Source organism: Muscardinus avellanarius, assembly GCF_963383645.1.
Source record: "Muscardinus avellanarius genome assembly, chromosome: 5".
Lineage (NCBI taxonomy): Eukaryota > Metazoa > Chordata > Mammalia > Rodentia > Gliridae > Muscardinus > Muscardinus avellanarius.
This window is the reverse complement of record NC_137790.1, coordinates 141,644,649-141,669,659: the sequence shown is the minus strand read 5'-3', so window position 1 is coordinate 141,669,659 and position 25,011 is coordinate 141,644,649. Positions and strand designations below refer to the sequence as shown.

Genomic DNA, 25,011 nt, shown 5'->3' with positions numbered 1-25,011 from the left:
CAAAACCCAAAACTCACATAGCAAAAACAAACAGTAGTTATGCGAGATCTGGGCTTATAAAGGACCCACAGCACACAGTTCCGCAGTTTGTTTCTTCCTTTCTTTTTCTTTTTTGCAGTCCTGGGGATGCCAGGGGCATTCTAACTCTGAGCTACACCCCCAGCCCTATTTATTCTTTTATTTTGAAACAGGGTCTCACCGAGTTGTGGAGGACCTCAGAAAACTGCTGAGGCCGGGCGTGGTGGGCACGCTTGTAATCCCCGCACTTGGGAGGCCGAGACAGGAGGATCGCACAGGTTTGAAGCCAGCCTCAGCTACTTAGGCTCTCAGCAACTTAGTGAGACCCTGTTTCCAAATAAAAAATATAGAAATGGGTCTGGGAGTGTAGCCTGGAGGTAGAAAGCCTCTGGGTTCCACCTCCAGTACCACCAAAAAAAAACAAAAACAAAGAAAACTGCTGAGGCTGGCTTTGAACCTGCAATCCTCCTGCCTCAGCCAGGAGATTACAAACTGGGATTACAACTGGGATTACAAGCATGTACCACCATGCCCAGCCAGTCCTTACATTTCTGGCCACCAATAAATATCCTTACTCCTCTGAAGCTCATGCCTGCTTTTCCGCCACCTCCAGAAAGGACCTGCGTAACCAATGTCCACCGGCTGCAGGGCCGCTCACCTAAACTGTCTGGGCTGTCGATGGAGAAGCACATCAGTATCACATCGGTGTCTGGGTAGGAGAGCGGCCGGAGGCGGTCGTAGTCTTCCTGCCCAGCGGTGTCCCACAGAGCCAACTCCACCTGTGAGAGAGAGACCGCCGCAGCGGGACGTGAGCCCTTGTCTGTATTTAGAAAAAGTGCAGATCACTACAGCATACATACACACGCAGACCTGCAGATCACTACAGCATACATACACACAGCAGACCTGCAGATCACTACAGCATACATACACACGCAGACCTGCAGATCACTACAGCATACATACACACAGCAGACCTGCAGATCACTACAGCATACATACATACAGCAGACCTGCAGATCACTACAGCATACATACACACAGCAGACCTGCAGATCACTACAGCATACATACACACAGCAGACCTGCAGATCACTACAGCATACATACACACGCAGACCTGCAGATCACTACAGCATACATACACACAGCAGACCTGCAGATCACTACAGCATACATACACACAGCAGACCTGCAGATCACTACAGCATACATACACACAGCAGACCTGCAGATCACTACAGCATACATACACACGCAGACCTGCAGATCACTACAGCATACATACACACAGCAGACCTGCAGATCACTACAGCATACATACACACAGCAGACCTGCAGATCACTACAGCATACATACACACAGCAGACCTGCAGATCACTACAGCATACATACACACAGCAGACCTGCGAATTACTACAGCATACATACACACAGCAGACCTGCATATCACTACAGCATACATACACAGAGCAGACCTGCAGATTACTACAGCATACATACAGCAGACCTGCAGATCACTACAGCATACATACACACAGCAGACCTGCAGATCACTACAGCATACATACATACAGCAGACCTGCAGATCACTACAGCATACATACACACAGCAGACCTGCAGATCACTACAGCATACATACATACAGCAGACCTGCAGATCACTACAGCATACATACACACGCAGACCTGCAGATCACTACAGCATACATACACACAGCAGACCTGCAGATCACTACAGCATACATACACACAGCAGACCTGCAGATCACTACAGCATACATACACACAGCAGACCTGCAGATCACTACAGCATACATACACACAGCAGACCTGCAGATCACTACAGCATACATACACACAGCAGACCTGCAGATCACTACAGCATACATACATACAGCAGACCTGCAGATCACTACAGCATACATACACACGCAGACCTGCAGATCACTACAGCATACATACACACAGCAGACCTGCAGATCACTACAGCATACATACACACAGCAGACCTGCAGATCACTACAGCATACATACATACAGCAGACCTGCAGATCACTACAGCATACATACACACAGCAGACCTGCAGATCACTACAGCATACATACATACAGCAGACCTGCAGATCACTACAGCATACATACACACGCAGACCTGCAGATCACTACAGCATACATACACACAGCAGACCTGCAGATCACTACAGCATACATACACACAGCAGACCTGCAGATCACTACAGCATACATACACACGCAGACCTGCAGATCACTACAGCATACATACACACAGCAGACCTGCAGATCACTACAGCATACATACACACAGCAGACCTGCAGATCACTACAGCATACATACACACAGCAGACCTGCAGATCACTACAGCATACATACACACGCAGACCTGCAGATCACTACAGCATACATACACACAGCAGACCTGCAGATCACTACAGCATACATACACACAGCAGACCTGCAGATCACTACAGCATACATACACACAGCAGACCTGCAGATCACTACAGCATACATACACACAGCAGACCTGCGAATTACTACAGCATACATACACACAGCAGACCTGCATATCACTACAGCATACATACACAGAGCAGACCTGCAGATTACTACAGCATACATACAGCAGACCTGCAGATCACTACAGCATACATACACACAGCAGACCTGCAGATCACTACAGCATACATACATACAGCAGACCTGCAGATCACTACAGCATACATACACACAGCAGACCTGCAGATCACTACAGCATACATACATACAGCAGACCTGCAGATCACTACAGCATACATACACACGCAGACCTGCAGATCACTACAGCATACATACACACAGCAGACCTGCAGATCACTACAGCATACATACACACAGCAGACCTGCAGATCACTACAGCATACATACACACAGCAGACCTGCAGATCACTACAGCATACATACACACAGCAGACCTGCAGATCACTACAGCATACATACACACAGCAGACCTGCAGATCACTACAGCATACATACATACAGCAGACCTGCAGATCACTACAGCATACATACACACGCAGACCTGCAGATCACTACAGCATACATACACACAGCAGACCTGCAGATCACTACAGCATACATACACACAGCAGACCTGCAGATCACTACAGCATACATACATACAGCAGACCTGCAGATCACTACAGCATACATACATACAGCAGACCTGCGAATTACTACAGCATACATACATACAGCAGACCATCCCAAAGGAAAAACATAGGAGTGCTCGTTTTGCTTCTTTTGGTGGTACTTGGGATTGAACACTGGGGCTTTTGGTTTTGGTGTTGGGGATGGAGGGACATTCTACCTTCTGGCTAACTCAATCCCAACCACACACCCCTTATTTTTGCACTACTAGGGTTTGAACCCAGGGGCATTCTACCTCTGAGTTATACTCCCAGCCCTATATTTAATTCTTTATCTTGAAACAGTGTTTCACTTAGTCCCAGAGGGCCTAAGTAGCTGAGTCTGGCCTCAAACCTGTGATCCTCCTGTCTTAGCCTCCCAAGTACTAGGATCACAAGCATGTATGTATCGCCATGCCCAGCTCTACTTTACTATTTTTTTTTAACTTATTTTATTTTTTGTGATACTGGAGATGTAACCCAGGGGCATTCTACCTCTGAGCTACACCTCCAGCCCCAGCCGTATTTTTTTTTTTTATTCTTTATTTTGATTTTTTTTTTTTTTTTTTTGGGAGGTTCTGGGAATGAGACCCAGAGGGCATTCTACCTCCGAGCTACACCCCCCAGCTACTTTTCATTCCTCATTTTGAAACAGGGTCTCACTGAGTTGCAAAGGGCCTCACTAAGTAGTAGCTGAGGCTGGCCACAAACTGGGATCCTCCTGTCTTAGCCTCCCGAATGCTGGGATTACAAACATATAAGAGTGCACCCCATTCCAGCTCAGAATGTTCATTTTTATGAGATACATAAGAGTGTGTTTAAACAAAATAGCAAAATTCAAAATGATCAATATGACTTTGTAGCTTATTAATGTGTTTCATTATGAACAGCATTTGTGTACACAGGAAACAAAGTGGATGAACAAGAGGGAAACAAACGCAAATAACACTCCACTAGGAACACAAGGAGTATCAATGGAGTAACTTTTTTTTTTTTTTTGCAGTACTTTTTCTTTTTCAGAACCCAGGAGCAGAAATTCTACCTGTAAACAACACCCCCAGTCCTATTTTTTATTTTTATTTTGAAACAAGGACTAAGTTGCAAAGGGCCTCACTAAATAGTGGCTGAGGCTGCCCACACTGTTATCCTCCTGTCTCAGCCAGGCCCTGCCAGATGGAGGGCATCATTTCTTCATTGCTGTCTCTGCACCCTCCCCCCTGGAAACATGGAGCCCAGCCTGTATTTTAGTTGGTGCATAAGAAATGACCTCCAGGCAGGTGTGAGGCAAGGTCTGAGGCTGTCCGGGTGTGATGACGCCCACCTGCAATTCCAGTACTTGGGAGGCGGAGACAGAAGCATCACAGGTTTGCAGTCTGACTCAAGAACTTAGTGAGGCCTTCTGCAACTCAGTGAGACCCTCCTGTTTCCAAACAAGCCATAAAATAGGCAGAATGCCCATGGGTTCCATTCCCTGGAACACACACACAAAAAACGCCTAAAGCGACAGGAACGGCCTACAGCTCTGCCTGCTCACCTTCCTCCTGTGGGAAGAAGATAACTCACGCTGGACTGAGCCACACCCCCAACCCTGTTTTGGGGTGTGTGTGTGTGTGTGTGTGTGTGTGTGTATTTTGTATGTTTTTTTTTTTTTTTTTTTGTGTGTGTGTGTGTGTGTGTTAAGGGGAGTAGAACCCGGGGGATTTTTCTACCTCCAGGCTATCCTCTCAGACCTATTTTCTATTTTATTTGGAAACAGGGTCTCACTAAGTTGCTGAGAGCCTCACTAAGTAGCTGAGGCTGGCTTCGAACCCGTGCGATCCTCCCGTCTCAGCCTCCCGAGCGCGGGGATGACAAGCGCGCCCACCACGCCCGGCTCGTTTCTTTGTTTTGCAGCAGGGTTTTGCTAGCATGCTGTGGGTCTCTGCGTGTTGAGGCTGTCCTGAACTCGGATGATAGCATCCCGAGTACGGGGAGTACAGGTGTGCCCTACTGCACACAGCTCTTTTTGATTTTGAAACAATCTTGCTAAATGGCTGAAGCAGCCAAAGCTAGAATACTCCACTCAGCCTCCCAAATATAGGGATTATATGCACAATGCCAAGACTTTTTTAAATTAATTAATTTAGTGGCACTGGGTATTGAACCCAAGGGCACTCTGTGTCTGAGCTATACTCTCTTTTTTATGTGGAATAAGAGTCTCACTAAAGTGCTGAGAGCCCAAGTTTCTGAGGCTGACCAAAGCCTGTAACCCTACTCTAGCCTCTCAAGTACTGGGATTACAAGCAAAGAGCGCACACTCGGCTATCAGGTACACTCTCCTTTGCTTGCTTGCTTTTTTTCTCCTTTCTTCTTCTTCTTTTTTTTTTTTTTTTTTTTTGACGTACTGGGGATTGAACTGAAGGGTTTTACCTCCAAGCTATACTCCCAATCCTATTTATTTATTTATTTTATTTATTTATTTTCTGCGGGTCTGGAGATGGAACCCAGGGGCATTTGACCTCCGAGCTACATCCCCAGCCCTATTTTTTACTCTTTATTTTGAAACAGGGTCTCACTGAGTTGCAGAGGCTGTATGCAAACTGCGATTCCCCAGCCACGGCCTCCCGACTGCTGGGATTATTACAAGCATGCGCCACCTCGCCCAGCTCCCAATCCTATTTTATTATTTATTTTGAAACGGTCTAAGTAACACGGGGCCTCACCAAGTACCTGAAACTGGCCACAAACCTGCGATCCTCCTGTCTCAGCCTCCCAAAATATTAAGGATTACAAACATGTGCCATTATGCTCAGCTGATTTTTTCTTTTGAAACACATCTCACTAAATTGCTGAGGCTGGCCCCAAACCTACAATCCTCCTGCCTCAGTTTCCCAAGTACTGATATGAGCCACCATATCCAGCTTCAGACTGGGCACTTGATGAAATATACCAACAGGATTATTTTTTTAAAAGTGTATCCTAGGCCGGATGTGGTGGCACACACTTGTAAACCCAGCATTTGGGAGGCTGAGACAGGAGGATCGCAGTTCACGGATGGCCTCAGCTATTTAGTGAGGCCCTTTGCAACTCAGTGAGACCGTTTCCAAATAAAGAATAAAAAAAAATTGGACTGGGGTTGTCGCTCAGAGGTAGAATGCCCCTGGGTTCCATCCCCAGTACTGGGGGGGGGGGGATGAATCCCAGACAGGCATGATGGCTTACACTTGTAATCCCAGTACTTGGGACACTGAGTTTGAGGACAGCCTCAACAAGTAGTGACTCTGATCAATCCAGTAAGACCCTATTTTTTGGGGGCGGGTTTGGGGATGGAACCCAGGGGCATTCGCTTCTGAGCTACACCCCCTGCCCTACTTTTCTACTCTTTATTTTGAAGCAGGGTCTCACTGAGTTGCGGAGGGCCTAAGAAGATGAGGCTGTCCGCGAATTGTGATCCTCCGGTCTCAGCCTCCAAATGCTGGGATTACAAGCTTGTGCCACCACGCCTGTGTTGAGACCCTATTTTTTTTTTTTTTTTTTTTGGGGTACTGGGGATGTTAACCCAGGGGCATTCTACCTCCTAGCAACACCCCCAGCCCTATTTTTTATTCTTTATTTTTTGAAACAGGGTCTCACTAAGTTGCTGAGAGGTTCACCAAGTAGCTGAGACTGGCTTTAAACCTGCGCAATCCTCCTGTCTCAGCCTCCCAAATGCTGGGATTACAAGCTTGTGCCACCACACCCGGCTCCTATTTTTATTTATTTTAAAATAAAAATAAAATGAGCTGGGGGTATAGCTTGGAGATAGAATGCCCCTGGCTTCAATCCTCACTACTATTACTACTACTAATAATAATAATTTTAAAGTGGTTCCTAGCCAGGTGTGGTGGCACAACTTGTAACCTTAGTACTTGGGAGCCTGAGGTAGGATTGTAGGTTCAAGGACAGCCTCAACAACTGATGAAGAAGTAAGGCACTAATCAAACTAGAGAGGCTCTGTTCCAAAATAAAATAAATCAGAGCCAGGCGTGGAGGTGCACACTTGTAATGCCCCTGGGTTCAATCACCAGCACCACAAAAAATACAATAAAAATAGGATAAATTAAAATGGTGTAGTCCTATGCTGGCTGAATTCCAGTGCCACCAAAAAGTGTCTCCTTACAAACAGCTCGGCTGAGCATATCTACTAGGTAATAAACTAAACTTCAAATATAAAGTGACTTGAAAGAATAGATATACGACAAAGTCTGGATAAAAGCAGTTAAAAGTGAACCAAGTTGGATCAATACGGGAGGGCCGCAAATGGATGACTCAAGCACTTTGTTACACTGGGTACTGAAGAGGCAAGAGGCCCAATTCCCTACAGGGTATACGAGCAGCTCCCCATGCAAAGCCACATGAGAAACCGTGGGAAGCCCACTCACCTGCTTCCCATCCACTTCGATATCTGCCACGTAGTTCTCAAACACCGTGGGCACGTACACCTCGGGGAACTGGTCCTTGCTGAAAACTATGAGCAAGCAGGTCTTGCCGCAGGCCCCGTCCCCCACAATCACCAGTTTCTTCCGGATGGCAGCCATTGCTTAAACACAAAAGGAAGGCGTTATCTGGAATGCATAAGAAGCCATGAAGAGTCACAGGCTATGACACTTTTCTTTCTTGGTGGCACTGGAGAGCCAGGGGGATTCTACCTCCATGCTACACCCCCAGCCTATTTTATATTTTTGAAACAGGGTCTTGCTGAGTTGTTTAGAGTCTCAAATTTCTGCAGCTGTCTTGGAGCTTGCAATCCTCCTGTCACACCTCCTAAGTACCGGGATCACAGGCCTGTGCACACCTGCCTTGACACACAATTTTGTTGCCACTGAGCGCAGGCCTTGATCAGCACATTTAAATTCAAATGATAAGCCGGGCGTGGTGGCGCACACTTGGAATCCCAGCATTTGGGAGGCCGAGACAGGAGGATGGTGGTTCACGGACAGCCTCAGCCACTTAGTGAGGCCTTTCCAACTCAGTGAGACCCGGTTTCAAAATAAAGAGTAAAAAATAGGGCTGGGGGTGTAGCTCAGATGTAGAATGCCCCTAGGTTTCATCCTCAGTATCGAAAAAAGAAAAAAAATCTAAATTCGAAATGACTGTTCCACCCAATATTCCTAACCTAAAGTTACACTTCATAAGATCAGGAATAAGACAAGGAGGTCTGCTCCTGCCACTTTTATTCAACATGACAGTTCAAGTACTAGTCAGGATAATTAGGAAAAAAAAAGAAATACAAGGGATCCAGATCGAAGGGAGTAAAACTTTCCCAACTCACAAGCAATGTGATCTTACACATCGGACATCTTAAGGAAACCACTAAAAATGTATCCATTTGGCAATGTTACAGGATAAAAGCAATACAAAGAAAATAAATTATACTCAAGGAACAATCTGAAAATGAAATTTAAAAAATTATTCACAACAGAGTTAAAAGAATGCTTAGAAGTACAAGGTGACAGACACCGACAATTTTAGTATTTGAGAGGCTGAAGAAGGAAAATTGCAGGTTCAAGGCCAGATCAGAAACCTAATGAGACCCTATTTCATAGATGAAAAGGGCTGGGATGCAGCTGGGTGGCAGAATACCTACCTGGGTTCAATCTCCAGTAAGGCGCGCGCACGCACACACACACACACACACACACACACACACACTAAATAAATCAAAGTAGGGCTGGATGTGTGGCCAAAAGTAGAACACCCCTGGGTTCAAAATGCAGTACACCCCTCCCAAAAAATCAAAAACCCACAGCCAGCCAGCCAGGTGTAGTGGAACACATGCTTGTAATTCCAAGCACCTGGGAGACAGATGGGAGATTAGAGGTTCATGGCCTGTCTCAGCAACCCTGTGAGACCCTCACAATTTAGTGAGACCCTGTTTCAAAATAAAAGAATAAAAGAGAGCTGGGGGGTATATCTTGAAGGTCGACTGCCCCAGGGTTCCATCTCCAGTGCACACACCCATAACACCTTCCAAATTAGTGTAATGATTCAATACGATTCTTCTCAAATCTCAGCTGAGTTCTTTGCAGAAACTGATAATGATATGCCAGTCAGAAAAGTCAATGGAAGCTGGGTGTGGTGGCACACGCTTGTAACCCAAGTACTTTGGAGGCCGAGACAGGAGGATCTCAGGTTCGAGGCCAGCCTCAGCTACTTAGTGAGCCCCTGTTTCAAAACAAAGAATAAAAAATAGGGCTGGGGTGTAGCTTACTGAAAAAAGAAAAAGAAAAAAAAAAAAGAAAAAGAAAAATCAATGGATCTAGACTAGCAAAGTCCTGGAAAAAGTCAAAGCTGCAGAATTCAGCTTTGGGTTCTTTTCCAAACTGCAGGGCTCCACAGTATTCTCACAAAGTACTCACAAGTCCTGGGGATTGAACCCAGGCGCATTCTGCCTCTGAGCTATATCCCCAGCCCTATTTTATTTTTTATTTTGATTTAAACAGGATCTCACCAAGTTGCGGAAGGACCCGTTAAGAAGCTCGGGCTGGCTGTGAACCTGCAATCCTCCTACCTCAGCCTCCCAAGCACTGGGATTACAAGTGCGCGGCAGCGTGCTCGGCTTCACGTTCCGTGTTTTCACAGCAGATGGAGAAGGATTGCTTCTTTAGAATTAGTGCCTACTAGGGAGGATGCTGCTCCAAGATGGGGGCTTGTTTTTGCTCTTGTGTTCTACTGGGGATTGGATCTAGAGACACTACATTCTAGCAACAACTCCAGCCCTCTGATTTCCAGCCTGGCTGCGTGATGAGCGTCACTGCTCGCGGAGGCTCTCTTCATACCTGCAATGCCCCTTTCTCAGCCTACTGCCTCACTGATTGACTGACTGACTGACTGCAGTGCAGGTGATGAAACCCAGGGGCATTCTACCTTCGAGCTACACCCCCAGCCCTATTTTTATTTTGAAACAAGTCTCACTGAGTTGCGGAAGGCCTCACTAAGTAGCTGGGGCTGGCTGCAAACCCGGATCCTCCTGTCTCAGCCGCTCAAATGCTGGGATCACAAGCGTGCACCACCATGCCCGGCTACTGCCTTTTTTTTTTTTTTTTTGGTGGCACTGGGGTTCCTGGAAGCCCTTCTACCTCCGGGCTACACTCCCAGACCTATTTTTACATTTTTATTTGGAAACAGGGTCTCCTAAGCCAGCGCATGGCTGGCTTCGAACCTGCGCGATCCTCCTGTCTCCGCCTCCCAAGCGCGGGGATTACAAGGTGCGCCACCACGCCCGGCCCTTACTGCCTTTTTTAAAATCAGGACATTTCTAGCCGAGCGTGGTGGCGCACACTTGTAATCCCAGCGTTCGGGAGGCTGAGACCAGAGGATCGCGGTTTGCGGACAGCCTCAGCTACTTAGTGAGGCCCTCTGTAACTCAGTGAGACCCGGTTTCAAAATAAAGAATAAAAAAAGGCAGGGGGTGTAGCTCGGAGGTCGAATGCCTCTGGGTTCCACCCCCAGACCTGCAAAAAACAAAAACAAAGCCAAACCCCCCCTAAAAAAAACACTCCAAAAATCCAGGACATTTCTGATGAATTTTGTTATCTTGTAAGGTTCTTTTTTTCTTTTTTGGTAGTTGTTTTGGTTTTTGCATACTGGGGATTGAAATCAGTATTCTATCATTGAACTACACCCCCAAACCTCTTAACTTTTTTTTTTATAATTTGAGACATTCTTGCTAACTTATTCAGAATGGACTCAGACTTTTTATTTTTGTAGTGCTGGAGATTGAACTCAGGGTCATTCTAACTCTGAGCTATACCCAACCATTCATTCATTCATTCATTCATTCATTCATTCATTCATTCATTTATTTTGTGGTACTGGGGGTGGAACCCAGATGCTTTCTACCTCCGGGCTACACTCCCAGACCTATTTTTGGAAAAAGAGTCTCACTAAGTTGCAGAGAGCCTCACTAAGTAGCTGAGGCTGGCTTCCAACCTGTGTGATCCTCCTGTCTCAGCCTCCCAAGCGCGGGGATTACAAGCGTGCACCACCACGCCCGGCTCTACTTCTTTTTATTTGTGGTACTGAGATGGAACCCAGGGGCTTTCTACCTCCAGGCTACATCATCAGACCTATTTTATATTTTATTTGGAAACAGGGTCTCACTAAGTTGCTGAGAGCCTCACTAAGTAGCTGAGGCTGGCTTTAAACCTGCACAAACATCTTGTCTCAGCCTTTCAAGTGCTGGGATACAAGCATGTGCGACCAAGCCCAGCCGCCCAGCCGTCTTTTTTATTTTATTTTGTGTGTGTGTGTGTGTGTGTGAGTGGTGTTACTGGGGTTCCTGGAAACCCTTCTAACTCTGGGCTACACTCCCAAACCTGTTTTTTATATTTTTTTATTTGGAAACAGGGTCTCCTAAGCCAGTAAGTCTGGCTTCAAACCTGCACGATCTTCCTGTATCCGCCTCCCAAGTGCTGGGATTACAAGGTGCGTGACCACGCCTGGCTCTGTTTTTGCTGTTGTTGTTGCGGGTCTGGAGATGGAACCCAGGGGCATCTGACCTCTGAGCTATAGCCCCTGCCAATAAAAGTTTTTTTTTTGTTTTTTGTTTTTTTTTTTGCAGGTCTGGGGATGGAACCCAGAGGCATTCAACCTCCGAGCTACACCCCCTGCCCTATTTTTTCTTTATTTTGAAACCGGGTGTCACTGAGTTGCAGAGGGCCTCACTAAGTAGCTGAGGCTGTCCGCGAACCGCAATCCTCCAGTCTCAGCCTCCCGAATATTGGGATTACAAGCGTGCTCCACCACTCCTGGCTCTTTTTAATTTTTAATGTGGAAATAAGGTCTCACTAAAATGCTGAGAGCCTCATTAAATTGCTGAGGCTGGCTTTAAACCCCAGACCCTCCTGTCTGTTGTCCAAGTACTAAGATCACAGGCATGCCACACCATCACCCTGCCAGCATCAAAGCTCTTAACTCTCCTACTTCAGCATCTCAAGCTGCTGCATTCAGCTGGCTGTTTGATTTGGGGAATAAATCAGTTCATTTAGTCTTATAAAAGGTGTAACATAAGCAAGGTGTAGTTGCACAGGCCTGTACTCCCAGTGCTTAGGAGGCTAGACAGGAGGACTGAAGGTGTGATGACCACTTCAGCAGCTTGGTGCGAGCCTGGCTGGGGATGTGGCTACCAGGTAGAATGTCCCTGGGCTCAATCCTCAGTGCGACACACAAAAAAAGGATATAATGGATAGCCATTTACGACTTAATAAAAAGGATGTGTCCTTAGCCAGGCGTAGTGGCGCACATTTGTAATCCCAGCATTCAGGAGGTGGAGGGAGACCAGAGGATGGCAGTTTGGGGACAGCCTCAGCCTTAGTGAGGCTCTTCATAACTCAGTGAGACTCTGTTTAAAAAAAAAAGACTAAAAAATAGTGCTGGGAGTATAGCTTGGAGGTAGAATGTTCTTGGGTTCCTTCTCCAGTACTGCAAAAATAAGTAAGTAAATAAATAAAATCGGGCGGGGTGTGTAGTTTAGAGGTAGAACACCTTGAAACTCAATGCCCAATACTACCTACCCCCCCACACACATCCCTCTACTTCTGGCAGGAAGCTCTCAACTCCACTTCTTCCCAACCCTATTACCTAATATGTTTTCTTCATTAAACATCCTACAGAGGTCTAAGGGTATAGCTCGGTGTAAGATGCTGGCATCCCACGTGCAAGGCCTGGGTCAGATCCCAGGACGCCTGCCTGCCTGCCTACCAGCCAGCCAGCAGCTAAGTGCCCTATGCTGAACCGAGTGGTGGCCAGTGCCAGTCCTCAGGTCTTTGGGAGGCTGCAGGAGGAAGGCTGGTAGAGCCCACGAGTTCAGGGCCAGCCTGGGCAACAAAGCAGGATCCTTGTCTCTAAAAAGGAAGAAAGCGAACACGCTGTACTCTTTTCAAAACTATCCAGACCATGAGCTTCTTACAAGAACTCAAATCCTGCAGACTTGGGTTCTGACACAGATGGTGTCAGAAGTTTCACACTCTGCCACACTGGCCGGGCGTGGTGGGCACGCTTGTCATCCCCGCGCTTGGGAGGCGGAGACAGGAGGATCGCACAGGTTCAAAGCCAGCCTCGGCCAGAGTGAGGCCTCTCAGCAACTTAGTGAGACCTTGTTTCTAAATAAAGTATAAAATAGGTCTGGGAGTATAGCCCTGAGGTAGAAAGCCCCTGGGTTCCACCCCCAGTACCACAAAAAAGTAAATAAAATCTGCCACGCTGTAACAAACTGTGGACCATAATGTGGCAGCACGACAACGTGCACTGTTCTAACACTGGACCCCTGAACCTCGAGGAGGGTACAGTGATCCCCGTTGGGAATCGGCAAACAAGTTCGGAGTTCTTTTACTGAGTGCAAACTTTGTGTACATTAATGTACCTTAATTTCAAATTGAAAACTCATTCTGGCAGGTGTACACAATTTCCATCTGTTTTTATGGACTGCTGAAATTTAACTAGTGCAAGTGGGACAGATGACAGAGAATTTACTCATTGCCAACAATGTCTAAAAAGTCAATCAGATTCAAACTCCATTAGCCTAAATTTCTGCCAGAAAACAGATCCACTAGGCCAAGTGTTCCCAGCAAACATGTCAGGGAAACTTGTGCCCACTGACACCCAACGAAAATGCATGTGGGGCACCGACTTTCACCCGGGGGCATAAAATTGGAAAAGAAAATGTTCTATTAAAAGTATAAACTCAGCCGGGCGTGGTGGCGCACGCTTGTAATCCCTGCGCTTGGGAGGCGGAGACAGGAGGATCGCGCAGGTTCGAAGCCAGCCGCGCGTGCTGGCTTAAGAGACCCTGTTTCCAAATAAAAAAGTATAAAAAATAGGTCTGGGAGTGTAGCCCGGAGGTAGAAGGGCTTCCAGGAACCCCAGTACCACCAAAAAAAAAAAAAAAGTATAAACTCAGCCTCCGAGGCTGGGATCAGAGCCTGCTGAGAGGTTAGGGCGGTGCCGGGGCCACTGGCCAGCATCGGAGCCTTCCGTGAGGCAAGGCCGCTACTGAGGCCTCCGAGGCCTGGATCGGAGCCTGCCGAGGGGTTAGGCTGATGCCGGGGCCATCAGCTAACATCGGAGCCTGCCGTGAGGAAGGCCGGTGCTGGGTCCTCTGAGGCCAGGATAGGAGCCAGCTGAGGAGTTAGGCCAGTGAGGCCAGAAGCGGGGCCTCCCATGAGGCAAGGCCGCTGCTTGAGCCAGCGAGGTCTGGATCAGTACAGTGGGTAGCCAGGCCACAACTGGGGCCGTCAAGAGTGGGATCGGTATTTGCAACACGGCATGCACAGAGAAATATCGCAGAAAATTAAAACCAGATGCTTCCCCTAATCAGCAATAACTAGGAGGAAAGGGGCAACAGGAAGTGGTCAAGCTATAGAAAGGGCCCTAGAGTGAAGCAATTAAGGTGACCAATCAGAGGGTATGGAATAGGGGAGGATAGAGCCTCTTTAAAAAGCAGGAGGTACATAAACAAATATATCAAAGTTAATCACCAAACAAGCATGGGATCCAGGGAGGGGGAGGGGATGGGGACTGGATGAGGGCTAATAGGATAATGTGTGCTTGCATATCCTCTCAAGTCTTGTATTCCAATGTGATGTATGATTACAATGCACCAATAAAAATAAATTTAAAAAAAAGTATAAACTCAGCCAGGCGTGGTGGCATTGGGAGGCGGAGACAGGAGGCTCACGCAGGTTGGAAGCCAGCTGTGCTCACTTAAGAGACCCTGTTTCCAAATAAAAAAGTATAGAAATAGGTCTGGGAGTGTACCCGGAGTTAGAAGGGTTTTCAGGAACCCCAGAACCATAAAAAAAAAAAAAAGTATAAACTCAAGCCGGGTTTGGTGGCGCACACTTGTAATCCCAGCGCTTGGGAGGCTGAGACAGGAGGATCGCACAGGTTCAAAGCCAGCCTCAGCTGCTGAGTGAGGCTCTCGGCAACTTAGTGAGACCCTGTTTCCAAATAAAATATAAGATAGGTCTGGGAGTATAGCCCAGAGATAGAAAAGCCCCTGGGTTCCATCCCCAGTACCACCAAAAAAAAATAAATAAATAAAAGTACAAACTCAGCTGGACGTGGTGGAGTACACTTGTAATCCCAGCATTTGGGAAGCTGAGACAAGAAGATCGCAGGTTTGAGGTCAACTATTTAGTGTGGCCCTCCTCAACTCAGGGAGACCCTGTTCCAAAAGACTGAAAATACAGGGCTGAAGATGTAGCTCAGAGAATGCCTCTGGGTCCAATCCCCAATACCACACACACACACGCACGCGCACACACACACACACACACACACACACACGCACACACACACTCACACAAAAGCAGAATGAACCTGGAGTGGTGGCACATGCCTGTAATTTCAGTATTTCAAAGGCTGAGACAGGAGAGAGCAGGTTTGAGGACAGCCTCAGAAAGTAGTGAAACTCATCAACCTAGTGAGACTATATTTCAAAATTTAAAAACAAAAAACAAAAAACAGGCAGGGAAAGCTCATGGGTAGAATGTCCTTGGGTATAATGGTTCAATCTCCAGTACAAAAAAAAAAGCATAAACTAAGCCAGGTGTGGTGGCACATGTCTGTAATCCCAGTACTTGGGAGGCTGAGATGGGAAGTTCACATATTCAAAGCTAACCTCAAAACAATTTAGCAATTTACTCAGCAACTTAGTAATAAGACACTGTTTCAAAATTAAAAAAAAAAAAAAAAAAAAATTTAAATAGGGCTAGGGATGTAGTTTGGAGGTAGAACACCCAGACAGGAGAATCCAGGGTTCAACATCAGCCTCAGTAATTTTGTTTCAAGGCCCACAGAGGCAGTGTGTCAAGACCCTATCTCAAAAGGGGGTAGGAAGACTGGGGACATAGCCTGGGTTCAGTCCCTGGTACTCTTTCAAAACAAAAAACAAAAAGGGCTGGAAGTGTAGCTCAGAGGCAGAATGTCCCTGAATTCAATTCCCAGTACCTTCCCCATACACAGTAAACTTATGTTTGTGGTACTGGGGATGGAACCCAGGAGTCTCCTACCTCCAAGGTAGACCTTCAGCCCTATTTTTATTCAAGTGCTCCTCTTTTACTTCTTATTTTTATTTATTTGGGTTTCTTTTTTTTTTTTTTTTTTTTCGGTACTGGGGATGGAACCTAGGGGCATTCTACCTTTGAGTTCCACCCCAGGCCTATTTTTTATTCTTTATATTCAATTAATTAAGAATCAAGGTGTCTGATTAGTCTATCTCCTGCAGTTCATACACTGAGTTTTCCTGTATTTAGTCAATTCCAATGTTGACTTTGTCTATACTCAATAAAACATGGGTTGCTTCTATTCTGTTCTGAAGTCTGCGGTGCCCTGTATAAGCTTACTTGCTAAGGCTGTCCTCAAACCCATCCCGGCCTCCAAAGTAGTGGGGTCACAGGCACTCCCATCGAGCCCCAGCCCGGCAACAAAGGCTTAATAGCTGTGCTACATCTGCTGGGAGGGTGGGCACACCACTGATTCCAGCTCCATGGGACAGAGGCAAGTCCGAGATTAGCCTCAGCAACTTAGAGAACAAGTCTTTAAAAACAAACAAAAAACCATACTCGTTTCCTACCTTCTGTGATGTTTTTCCATGTATTTTTTGCAATTTCATTTATCTGTTGCAAGGAGAGTCAGATCTCACGTATGTGAGTCTATGAAGTTATCAACTCTCAGTGCTTGCACGCCTATGGCTTTCCTACTTGATGGCAAGCAAGTGCTGGGCGCCTGAGCTTCAGGAAGCTCTGCTGCCCCGGGACTGCCAGGCGGTGGCCAGAGCCCGTTTAGGAGCTGCGAGGGCGGCCCGAGGGTCCGCAGCTGCCGGCTGAGGCCATTGCTCTGGCTAGGGCGCCCTTCCCTCCACTGCACACAGCAGTCTGGTGGCGTCCCCATGTGTGTGTGCCTATGGTCTCCACCCACAGTGGTCTCAACAGCTTCCTGAAGGCCTTCAAACTAGTCACCGAGGCTACAATACAGCCTCGAGTGTGTTATACAACCTCCCAGAGCCTTCAAGGCTAAGCTGAACTGGAAACTTAAAATAACCACTGATGACCAAAGCAGAGATTGCAAAGCACTAATGACAAATTTGTCTTTCTCCAGTCCTTTTTTTGGTGGTACTGGGGTTCCTGGAAGCCCCTCTACCTCCGGGCTACACTCCCAGACCTATTTTTACATTTTTATTTGGAAACAGGGTCTCCTAGCCAGCACGCACGGCTGGCTTCGAACTTGTGCGATCCTCCTGTCTCTGCCTCCCAAGCGCGGGGATTACAAGCGTGTGCCACCACGCCTGGCGTCTCCAGCCCTTTTATTTTGAAAACACGTCTAAATTGCTGAGGCTGACTTACACCTGTAATCCTCTGGTCTAAACCTCCCAAATACTGGGATTACAAGTGTGTGGTACCCACCCAGCTAATCAGTCTTATTTTTAATTCTCACCGTTTTTCTTTTCATTGTGGTACTGGCAAATGAACTCAAGGCTGCTCCACCACTGAGCTATATACCCAGCACTTTTTACTTTTTTATTGTGAGACAGGATTTCACTAAATTACCCTGGCTTTCAACTTGTAGCCCTCTCTCTTAGCCTTCCTAGTTCTGAGCTTACAGGTACGTACACCAAACCCATTTACATATTAAGTTTTCAACTACAAGCCGGGCGTGGTGGCGCACGCTTGTAATCCCAGCATTCGGGAGGCTGAGTCCAGAGGATCATGGTTCGCGGACAGCCTCAGCTACTTAGTGAGGCCCGCCGCAACTTAGAGAGACCCTGTTTCAAAATAAAGAATAAAAAACAGGGCAAGGGGTGGTAGCTTGGAGGTCAAATGCCTCTGGGTTCCATCCCCAGACCCACAAAAACAAACAAATAAAAAATAAAAATAAGTTTTCAACTAACAATATAATTCTTTTTTGTGGGGTGGGGTGCTGGGAATGGACCCAGAAACATTCTACCGTCAACCTATATCCCCAGGCCTACTTTATCATTGATTACTTAATTCATTCATTCTTATGGTGCTGGGGAATGAACTCTGGGGCATTCTACCTCTGAGCGAACCATCACACCTTTTTATTTTTTGTTTTGAAACAAACAGGGTTTCCATAGGTTGCTGAAGCTATCCTCAAACCTGTGATCCTCCTGTCTCAGCCACCCAAGTACTGATATGATAGGTGTGTACCACCAAGCCAGGCAAAAACTAGTTTTAAAAGAGAGGAGGGCTTGGGCCAGGCATGGTGGCCCACACTTGTAATCTCAGCATTCAGGAGGCTGAGACAGGAAGATCATGGTTTGTGGACAACCTAAGCTACTTAGTGAGGCCCTTTGCAACTCAGTGACACCTTTCAAAAATAAAGAATAAAGCCGGGCTTGGTGGCGCACGCTTGTAATCCCCGCGCTTGGGAGGCAGAGATAGGAGGATCGCGCAGGTTCGAAGCCAGCCGTGCTGGTGTAACAGATCCTGTTTCCAAATAAAATATATATTAAAAAATAGGTCTGGGGGTGTAGCCTAGAGGTAGAAGGATTTCCAGAAACCCCAGTACCATAAAAAAAAAAAAAAAAAAATAGGGCTGGGGGTGGAACTTAAAGGTAGAATGCCCCTGGGTTCCACCCCCAGTATCGCAAAAATAAATAAATAAATTAAATAAATAAATAAAGTAAAAGAGGGGGGCTTGAAAAAAAACAGGGCTGAGGGTATACCTCAAAGGTAGAAGACACTGGGTTCAATCCCCAGCACCACAAAAATAAATAAGTAGCTGGGCGTGGTGGCACATGCTTGGGAGGCGGAGACAGGAGGACCCGCAGGTTCGAAGCCATCCGTGCTAGCTGAAGAGACCCTGTTTCCAAATAAAAAAAGTATAAAAGTGTCTGGGAGTGTAGCCCAGAGGTAGAAGGGTTTCCAGGAACCCTAGTACCCCCCCAAAAAAAAGCCTGAAGCGGTGCTATCAAGATATAAAGAATGCATCAGCTGGGCGTGGTGGCGCACACTTGTAATCTCAGCACTTGGGAGGCTGAGAAAGGAGGATGGCAGTTTGTGAACAGCCTCAGCTACTTAGTGAGGCCCTCCACAACTCAGTGAGACCCTGTTTCAAATTAAAGAATAAATAATAGGCTGGGGGTGTAGCTCAGAGGTAGAATGCCCCTAGGTTCCATTCCCAGTGGGGCAAAAAAAAGGCATCAGACATTTATTAGCCAAGCATTCACTTTATGTAAACACAAAACTACCCTTCAGCCAAGAAACACAAGTGGAAAGAATTCAGCTGATAACTGCGCCTTCTGCTGAAGAGCTTTCCAATATTTTGCAAAGATAAGCATGGCTTGAAAAATGACTAATTTAGCATACTTAAGATAATTATAATTTTACCTCTAATTTTTCAAAGGGCTAATTATGCAAAAGAAACAGTGATAATTACAGCAAACTTTCTACCACTTCTCAACCATCCAAGATATAATAAAATCTATATGGTATAGCTTTGAAGATATTTAATCCCTCTTTTGTCCTGGAGAGAACCCAGGAGCATTCTACATCTGAGCTATAGCCTCAGCCCTTTTATTTATTTTTTATCTTTATTTACTTATTCGACCTCCATGCTACACCCCCAGCCCTATTTTTTATTCTTTATTTTGAAATAGGGTCTAAGTTGTGAAGGGCCTAAGTAGCTGAGGCTGGCTGCGAACCTGTGATCCTCCTGTCTCAGACTCACAAGTACTGGGATTACAAGTGTGCACACCCAAGCCTGGCTAATTTGCACTTAAATGCATTCACTACTTGAAAGAAATGAAATACTAAATATTTGTACACCAAATAAATACCAGACAATCTCACGTTCCAGAGTTTGAGGATGAATCAGAACGACAAAACAGAAACAGAATATTTAAGAAGAAAGGGTTAGTAGTGATAGCCAGGTCTGTAATCCTAATACTTAGGACAATTGGCTCCTTTTTTTTTTTTGCTTTCAAACAGGATCTTACAAAGTTGCTCAGAACATCTTGTTAATTGCTGAGGGTGAACTGGGATATAGGTATGTGACACCACAGTTGGTTACCAGTGTAAACTTTTTGTGTGTGGCACTCAGGATCGAACCCAGGGACAATGTACCGCTGAGCTACACCCTCAACCCAGCCCTGTTTTATTTGTAAGCAGTTTCAAATATATGAAGAGAGCTAAAGGTGACCCTCAGTGTTAGATCACTTGCTAAGATAGGGTAGAGCCCTGGATTTGATCCCCAGAACTGCAAAAATAACTTTTCTGAATAGCCTTTGCGGAGGCCATGATACCTGCTATTAACCTATTAATACTGCTAATCCTCTAGTAAGAGCAAGGTTTGTCCTTGATTCTCCTTCCTTGATGATAATTAGACCAGTCCATCATACAGGCAGTGAATTAAGATGACCAAACTACTTCAAAAAAAAAGTTATGACATATCCAGCCAACCACGGTGGCACACACTTATAATCCCAGTACTTGGGAGGCTGAGACAAGAGGATTGCAAGTTCCTGGCCAACTTCAGCTACTCACTACCTTACTTAGTAAAATCCTGTTTCAAAATTAAAAAAATAGGGCTAGGGATGTAGCTCAGAGGTAGAATGTTTCTAAGTTCCATCCTTGGAACAACAAAAACAAAATTTTTTTATCCATACGTGGTACATGCAACTGTAATCTCAGCACTTGGGTAGCTGAGAAAGGAGGATCACAGGTTTAAGGATAGCCTCGTGAGACTCTGTTTCAAAATACAAAGTAAAAAATAAAATAGGGCTAAAGGTATAAAAGTCCTCTGGGTTTAATCCCCAATACTGTTTCTAAGTTCCATCCTTGGAACAACAAAAACAAAATTTTTTTATCCATACGTGGTACATGCAACTGTAATCTCAGCACTTGGGTAGCTGAGAAAGGAGGATCACAGGTTTAAGGATAGCCTCGTGAGACTCTGTTTCAAAATACAAAGTAAAAAATAAAATAGGGCTAAAGGTATAAAAGTCCTCTGGGTTTAATCCCCAATACAAAAAAAAAAAAAAAAACTTAAAAGATAGCCGGGCGTGGTGGCACACTCTTGGGAGGCTGAGACAGGAGGATCCCAGTTTGCAGACAGCCTCGGCTACTCAGTGAGGCCCTCTGCAACTCAGTGAGACCCGGTTTCAAAATAAAGAATAAAAAACAGGGCAGGGGGTGTAGCTCGGAGGTCGAATCCTCCTGGGTTCCATCCCCAGACCCACAAAAAAAAAAAAAAAAAAAAAAAGAATAAAAAATATAGAGCTAAAGCCGGGCGTGGTGCCACATGCTTGTAATCCCAGCATTAGGGAGGCTGAGACAGGAGGATGGCGGTTCACGGACAGTCTTAGCTACTTAGTGAGGCCCTCCGCAACTTGGTGAGACCCAGTTTCAAAATAAAGAATAAATACAGGTCAAGGGGTATAGCATATAGCTCGGAGGTCGAATGCCCCTGGGTTCCATCCCCAGACCCGAAAAAAAAAAAAAAGAACCGAGGGTATAGTTTGGAGGCAGAATACCCCCCTGGGTTCCACCCCCAGTACCAAAAAAAAAAAAAAAAAGACGAACAAGTCAGGTGTGGTAGTGGTGGTACATGCTTGTAATCCAAGTACTTGGAAGGCTGATACAGGAGGATCGCAGTTCACAGACAGCCTCAGCTACTACTTAGCGAGGCCCTCTGTGACTGACACCCTATTTCAAAATAAAGAATAAAAAATAGAGGCTAAGGGTGCAGCTCAGAGGTAGAATTCCCCTGGGTTCCTCCCCAGTACCATAAAATAAATAAATAAATAAATAAAGCTGCATTGATGGCACACTTGTAATGCCAGTACTTGGGAGGCTGAAGCAGAATTGTGCGTTTGTAGCCCACCTCAGCTACTTAGTGAGGCCCTCACAACTCAGTGAGACCCTGTTTCAAAACAAAGAATTAAAAAAAAAAAAAAAAAAGGATTGGGGGTGCATCTTGGAGGTAGAATGCCCTGGGTTCAATCCCCAATACCACAGGAAAAAAAAAAAAAGAACCACCACCACCCAGGCATGGTGTCACACTTGTAAACACAGTATTTGGGAGGCTGTGAGAGGAGGGAGGACTACAGGTTCACAGGCAGCCTCAGCTACTCAGTGAGACCCCGTTTCAAAATAAAGAATAAAACAGGGCTCTGGGTTTATCTCAAAGATAGAATGTCCCTGAGTTTCATCCTCAGTGTGTGTCTGTCCCTCTCCCTCCCTCCCCCTCGCCCCCCCCCTCTCACACACACACACACACACACACACACACACACACAAAACAGAGTTGGGGTGTAGCTTGGAGGTAGAATCCCCTGGGTTCAATCCCCAACACTGCCAAAAAAGAAAAAAAAAAGAGGAAGAAGAACTTTATCTGAGTTGTACAGGTTTGCAGCCAGTTTTAGCAACTCAATGAGACCCGGTTTCAAAAATAAAAATAAAATAGCACTGGTGGTGTATGGAAGTAGAATACCTCTGGGTTCAAGCCCTAGTACCAAAAAAACAAAAAACAAAAACAAAAAAACCCTCACCTAGGGAAGAAAATAGCACTTGGAGCCCAGTCTGGTAGTGCTCACCTGTAATTGGGAGGCTGAGACAGGAGGACCACAGGTATGAGGATAGCCTCAGCAAGTAGTGAGACGTCTCATCAACCTAGCTACACCCTGTTTCAAAATTTAAAAAAAGGCTGAGGGTGTAGTTCAGTGGTAGAATCCCCAGAGTACGCACATGTGCGCACACACACACACACACACACACACACACACACACACACACGAAACGGGAGAGAAAAGTTAAGAGTATTTTATGGAGATGTTGAAAAATACAGAGAAGAGTAAGATAAAAATCTGGAGATTGGGATGGAGAAGAGGCTCAGTAGTAGGACATGTGTACAGCACTCAAAAGTCCCTAGGTTCAAGCATCAAAACCATCCAAAAGCCGGGCGTGGTGGCGCACGCTTGGGAGGCTGAGACAGGAGGATCGCACAGGTTCGAAGCCAGCCTCAGCTGGTTTAAGAGACCTGTTTCCAAATAAAATATAAAATAGGTCTGGGAGTAGAGCCCGGAGGTAGAAGGCCCCTGGGTTCCATTCCCAGTACCACACACATACAAAAAAACATCCAAAACCTCAAGACAAGCAGACACGTGAATAATGAAAAGTGACGATGTACCCACAATTTGCCAGAATTCACGTTAATAATCATCTCTTCTGTGGGGATAGGGAAATGAAAAAAGAAACTTCTATTTACATACCTTACAAATGTGTTGCAAAATACACGTCCTATGTGGCAAAAGTTGTACAGAGTACCTTGAATTTCCCAGATGAAAGACTAAAAAAAAAAAATAATAATAATTATATCCATTCATTTTTATGGTACTGAGGATTAAACCCAGAGGCCTTATTTATTTATTTATGCGGTGTTGGGGATGGAACCCAGGGGCGGTCTACCTGAGATAAACCCCTGCCCTATTCTTTATTTTTTCTTTCTTCATTTATTTTTTTTGGTGGTACTAGGGGTGGAACCCAGAGGCTTTCTACCTCCGGGCTAAACTCCCAGAGTATATTTGAAAACAGGGTCTCACTAAGTTGCTGACAGCCTCACTGAGTAGTTGCCACCTCCCAAGTGCCAGGATTAGAAGCGTGGGCCACCACGCCCGGTTTATTCTTTATTTTGAAACAGGGTCTCACTGAGTTGCAAAGGGCCTCATTAATGATCCTCCTTGTCTCAGCCTCCTGAATGCTGGGATTACAAGAATATGCCACCACGCCCAGCTACCCACTTTATTTTTTATTTGGAAAAAGGGTCTTACTAAATTGCTGAGGCTGACCTCAAAAAAAACAATCATACAGCCGGGCATGGTGGCGCATGCTTGTAATCCCAGCATTCGGGAGGCTCAGACCGGAGGATCGCACAGGTTTAAAGTCATCCTCAGCTACTTAGTGAGCCCTTTGCAACTCAGTGGGACCCTGTTTCAAAAAATAAAGAATAAAAAATAGGAGCCGGGCGTGGTGGCACACACTTGTAATCCCCATGCTTGCTTGAGAGGCTGAGACAGGAGGATCGCACAGGTTCGAAGACAGCCTCAGCTACTTAGTGAGGCTCTCAGCAATTTAGTGAAACCCTGTTTCCAAATAAAATAGAAAATATGTCTGGGAGTATAGCCCGGAGGTAGAAAGCCTATGAGTTCCACCACCAGCACCACCACCAAAAAAAAAGAATAAAAAATAGGGCTGGGGGTATAGCACAGAGGTAGAAAGTCCCTGGGTTCCTTCCCCAGTACTGCCAAAAAAAAAAAAAAAAAAAAAAAAAAATCATTCTCTTTCAACCTCCCAATTGCTGGGGTTACAAGTGTGCCCCACAATGCCCAGCACTATTTAGTTCTTGACACACCATAAAATTAGCACATTTATTTACTTGCACCCCTTCATTAAACACAGTCTTTATTTTTCTAATATTATAAACTAGTAAGCCGGGAATGGTGTTGCACACTTGTAATCCCATTACTTGAGAGGCTAAGACAGGAGGAGCACAGTTCGCGGACAGCCTCTGCTACTTTATACAACTCAGTGAAAGCCTTTTTCAAAATAAAAAGTAAAAAATAGGGCTGGGGGTGTAGCTCAGAGGTAGAATGCCCCGGGTTCCATCCCCAGTACTAAATACACACACACACACACAACACACACACACACACACACGCACACGCACACACACGTAAAACCTAGCGTTGGCCATTTTATTGATTTAATCACTATGGCGCCAGGGACTGGGCCCGGTGGTCCCACCACTGCCCTCCACCTCTAAAT

General features: G+C 45.8%; 1 protein-coding gene across 1 annotated transcript in view; it reads right to left on the bottom strand.

Moving 5' to 3' along the window:
• Nucleotides 1–25,011, bottom strand: part of RHOA (ras homolog family member A) — a 43,004-nt gene that overhangs the window by 4,037 nt on the left and 13,956 nt on the right. Inside the window, exons 2-4 of the mRNA XM_080696756.1 lie at nucleotides 23,460–23,536; nucleotides 7,609–7,766; nucleotides 677–797 (exon numbers count right to left, since the gene is read on the bottom strand). Coding sequence (XP_080552882.1) covers nucleotides 677–797; nucleotides 7,609–7,764 — 277 coding nt within the window. The 5' untranslated portion in view covers nucleotides 7,765–7,766; nucleotides 23,460–23,536. The remainder of the gene's footprint in view (nucleotides 1–676; nucleotides 798–7,608; nucleotides 7,767–23,459; nucleotides 23,537–25,011) is intronic.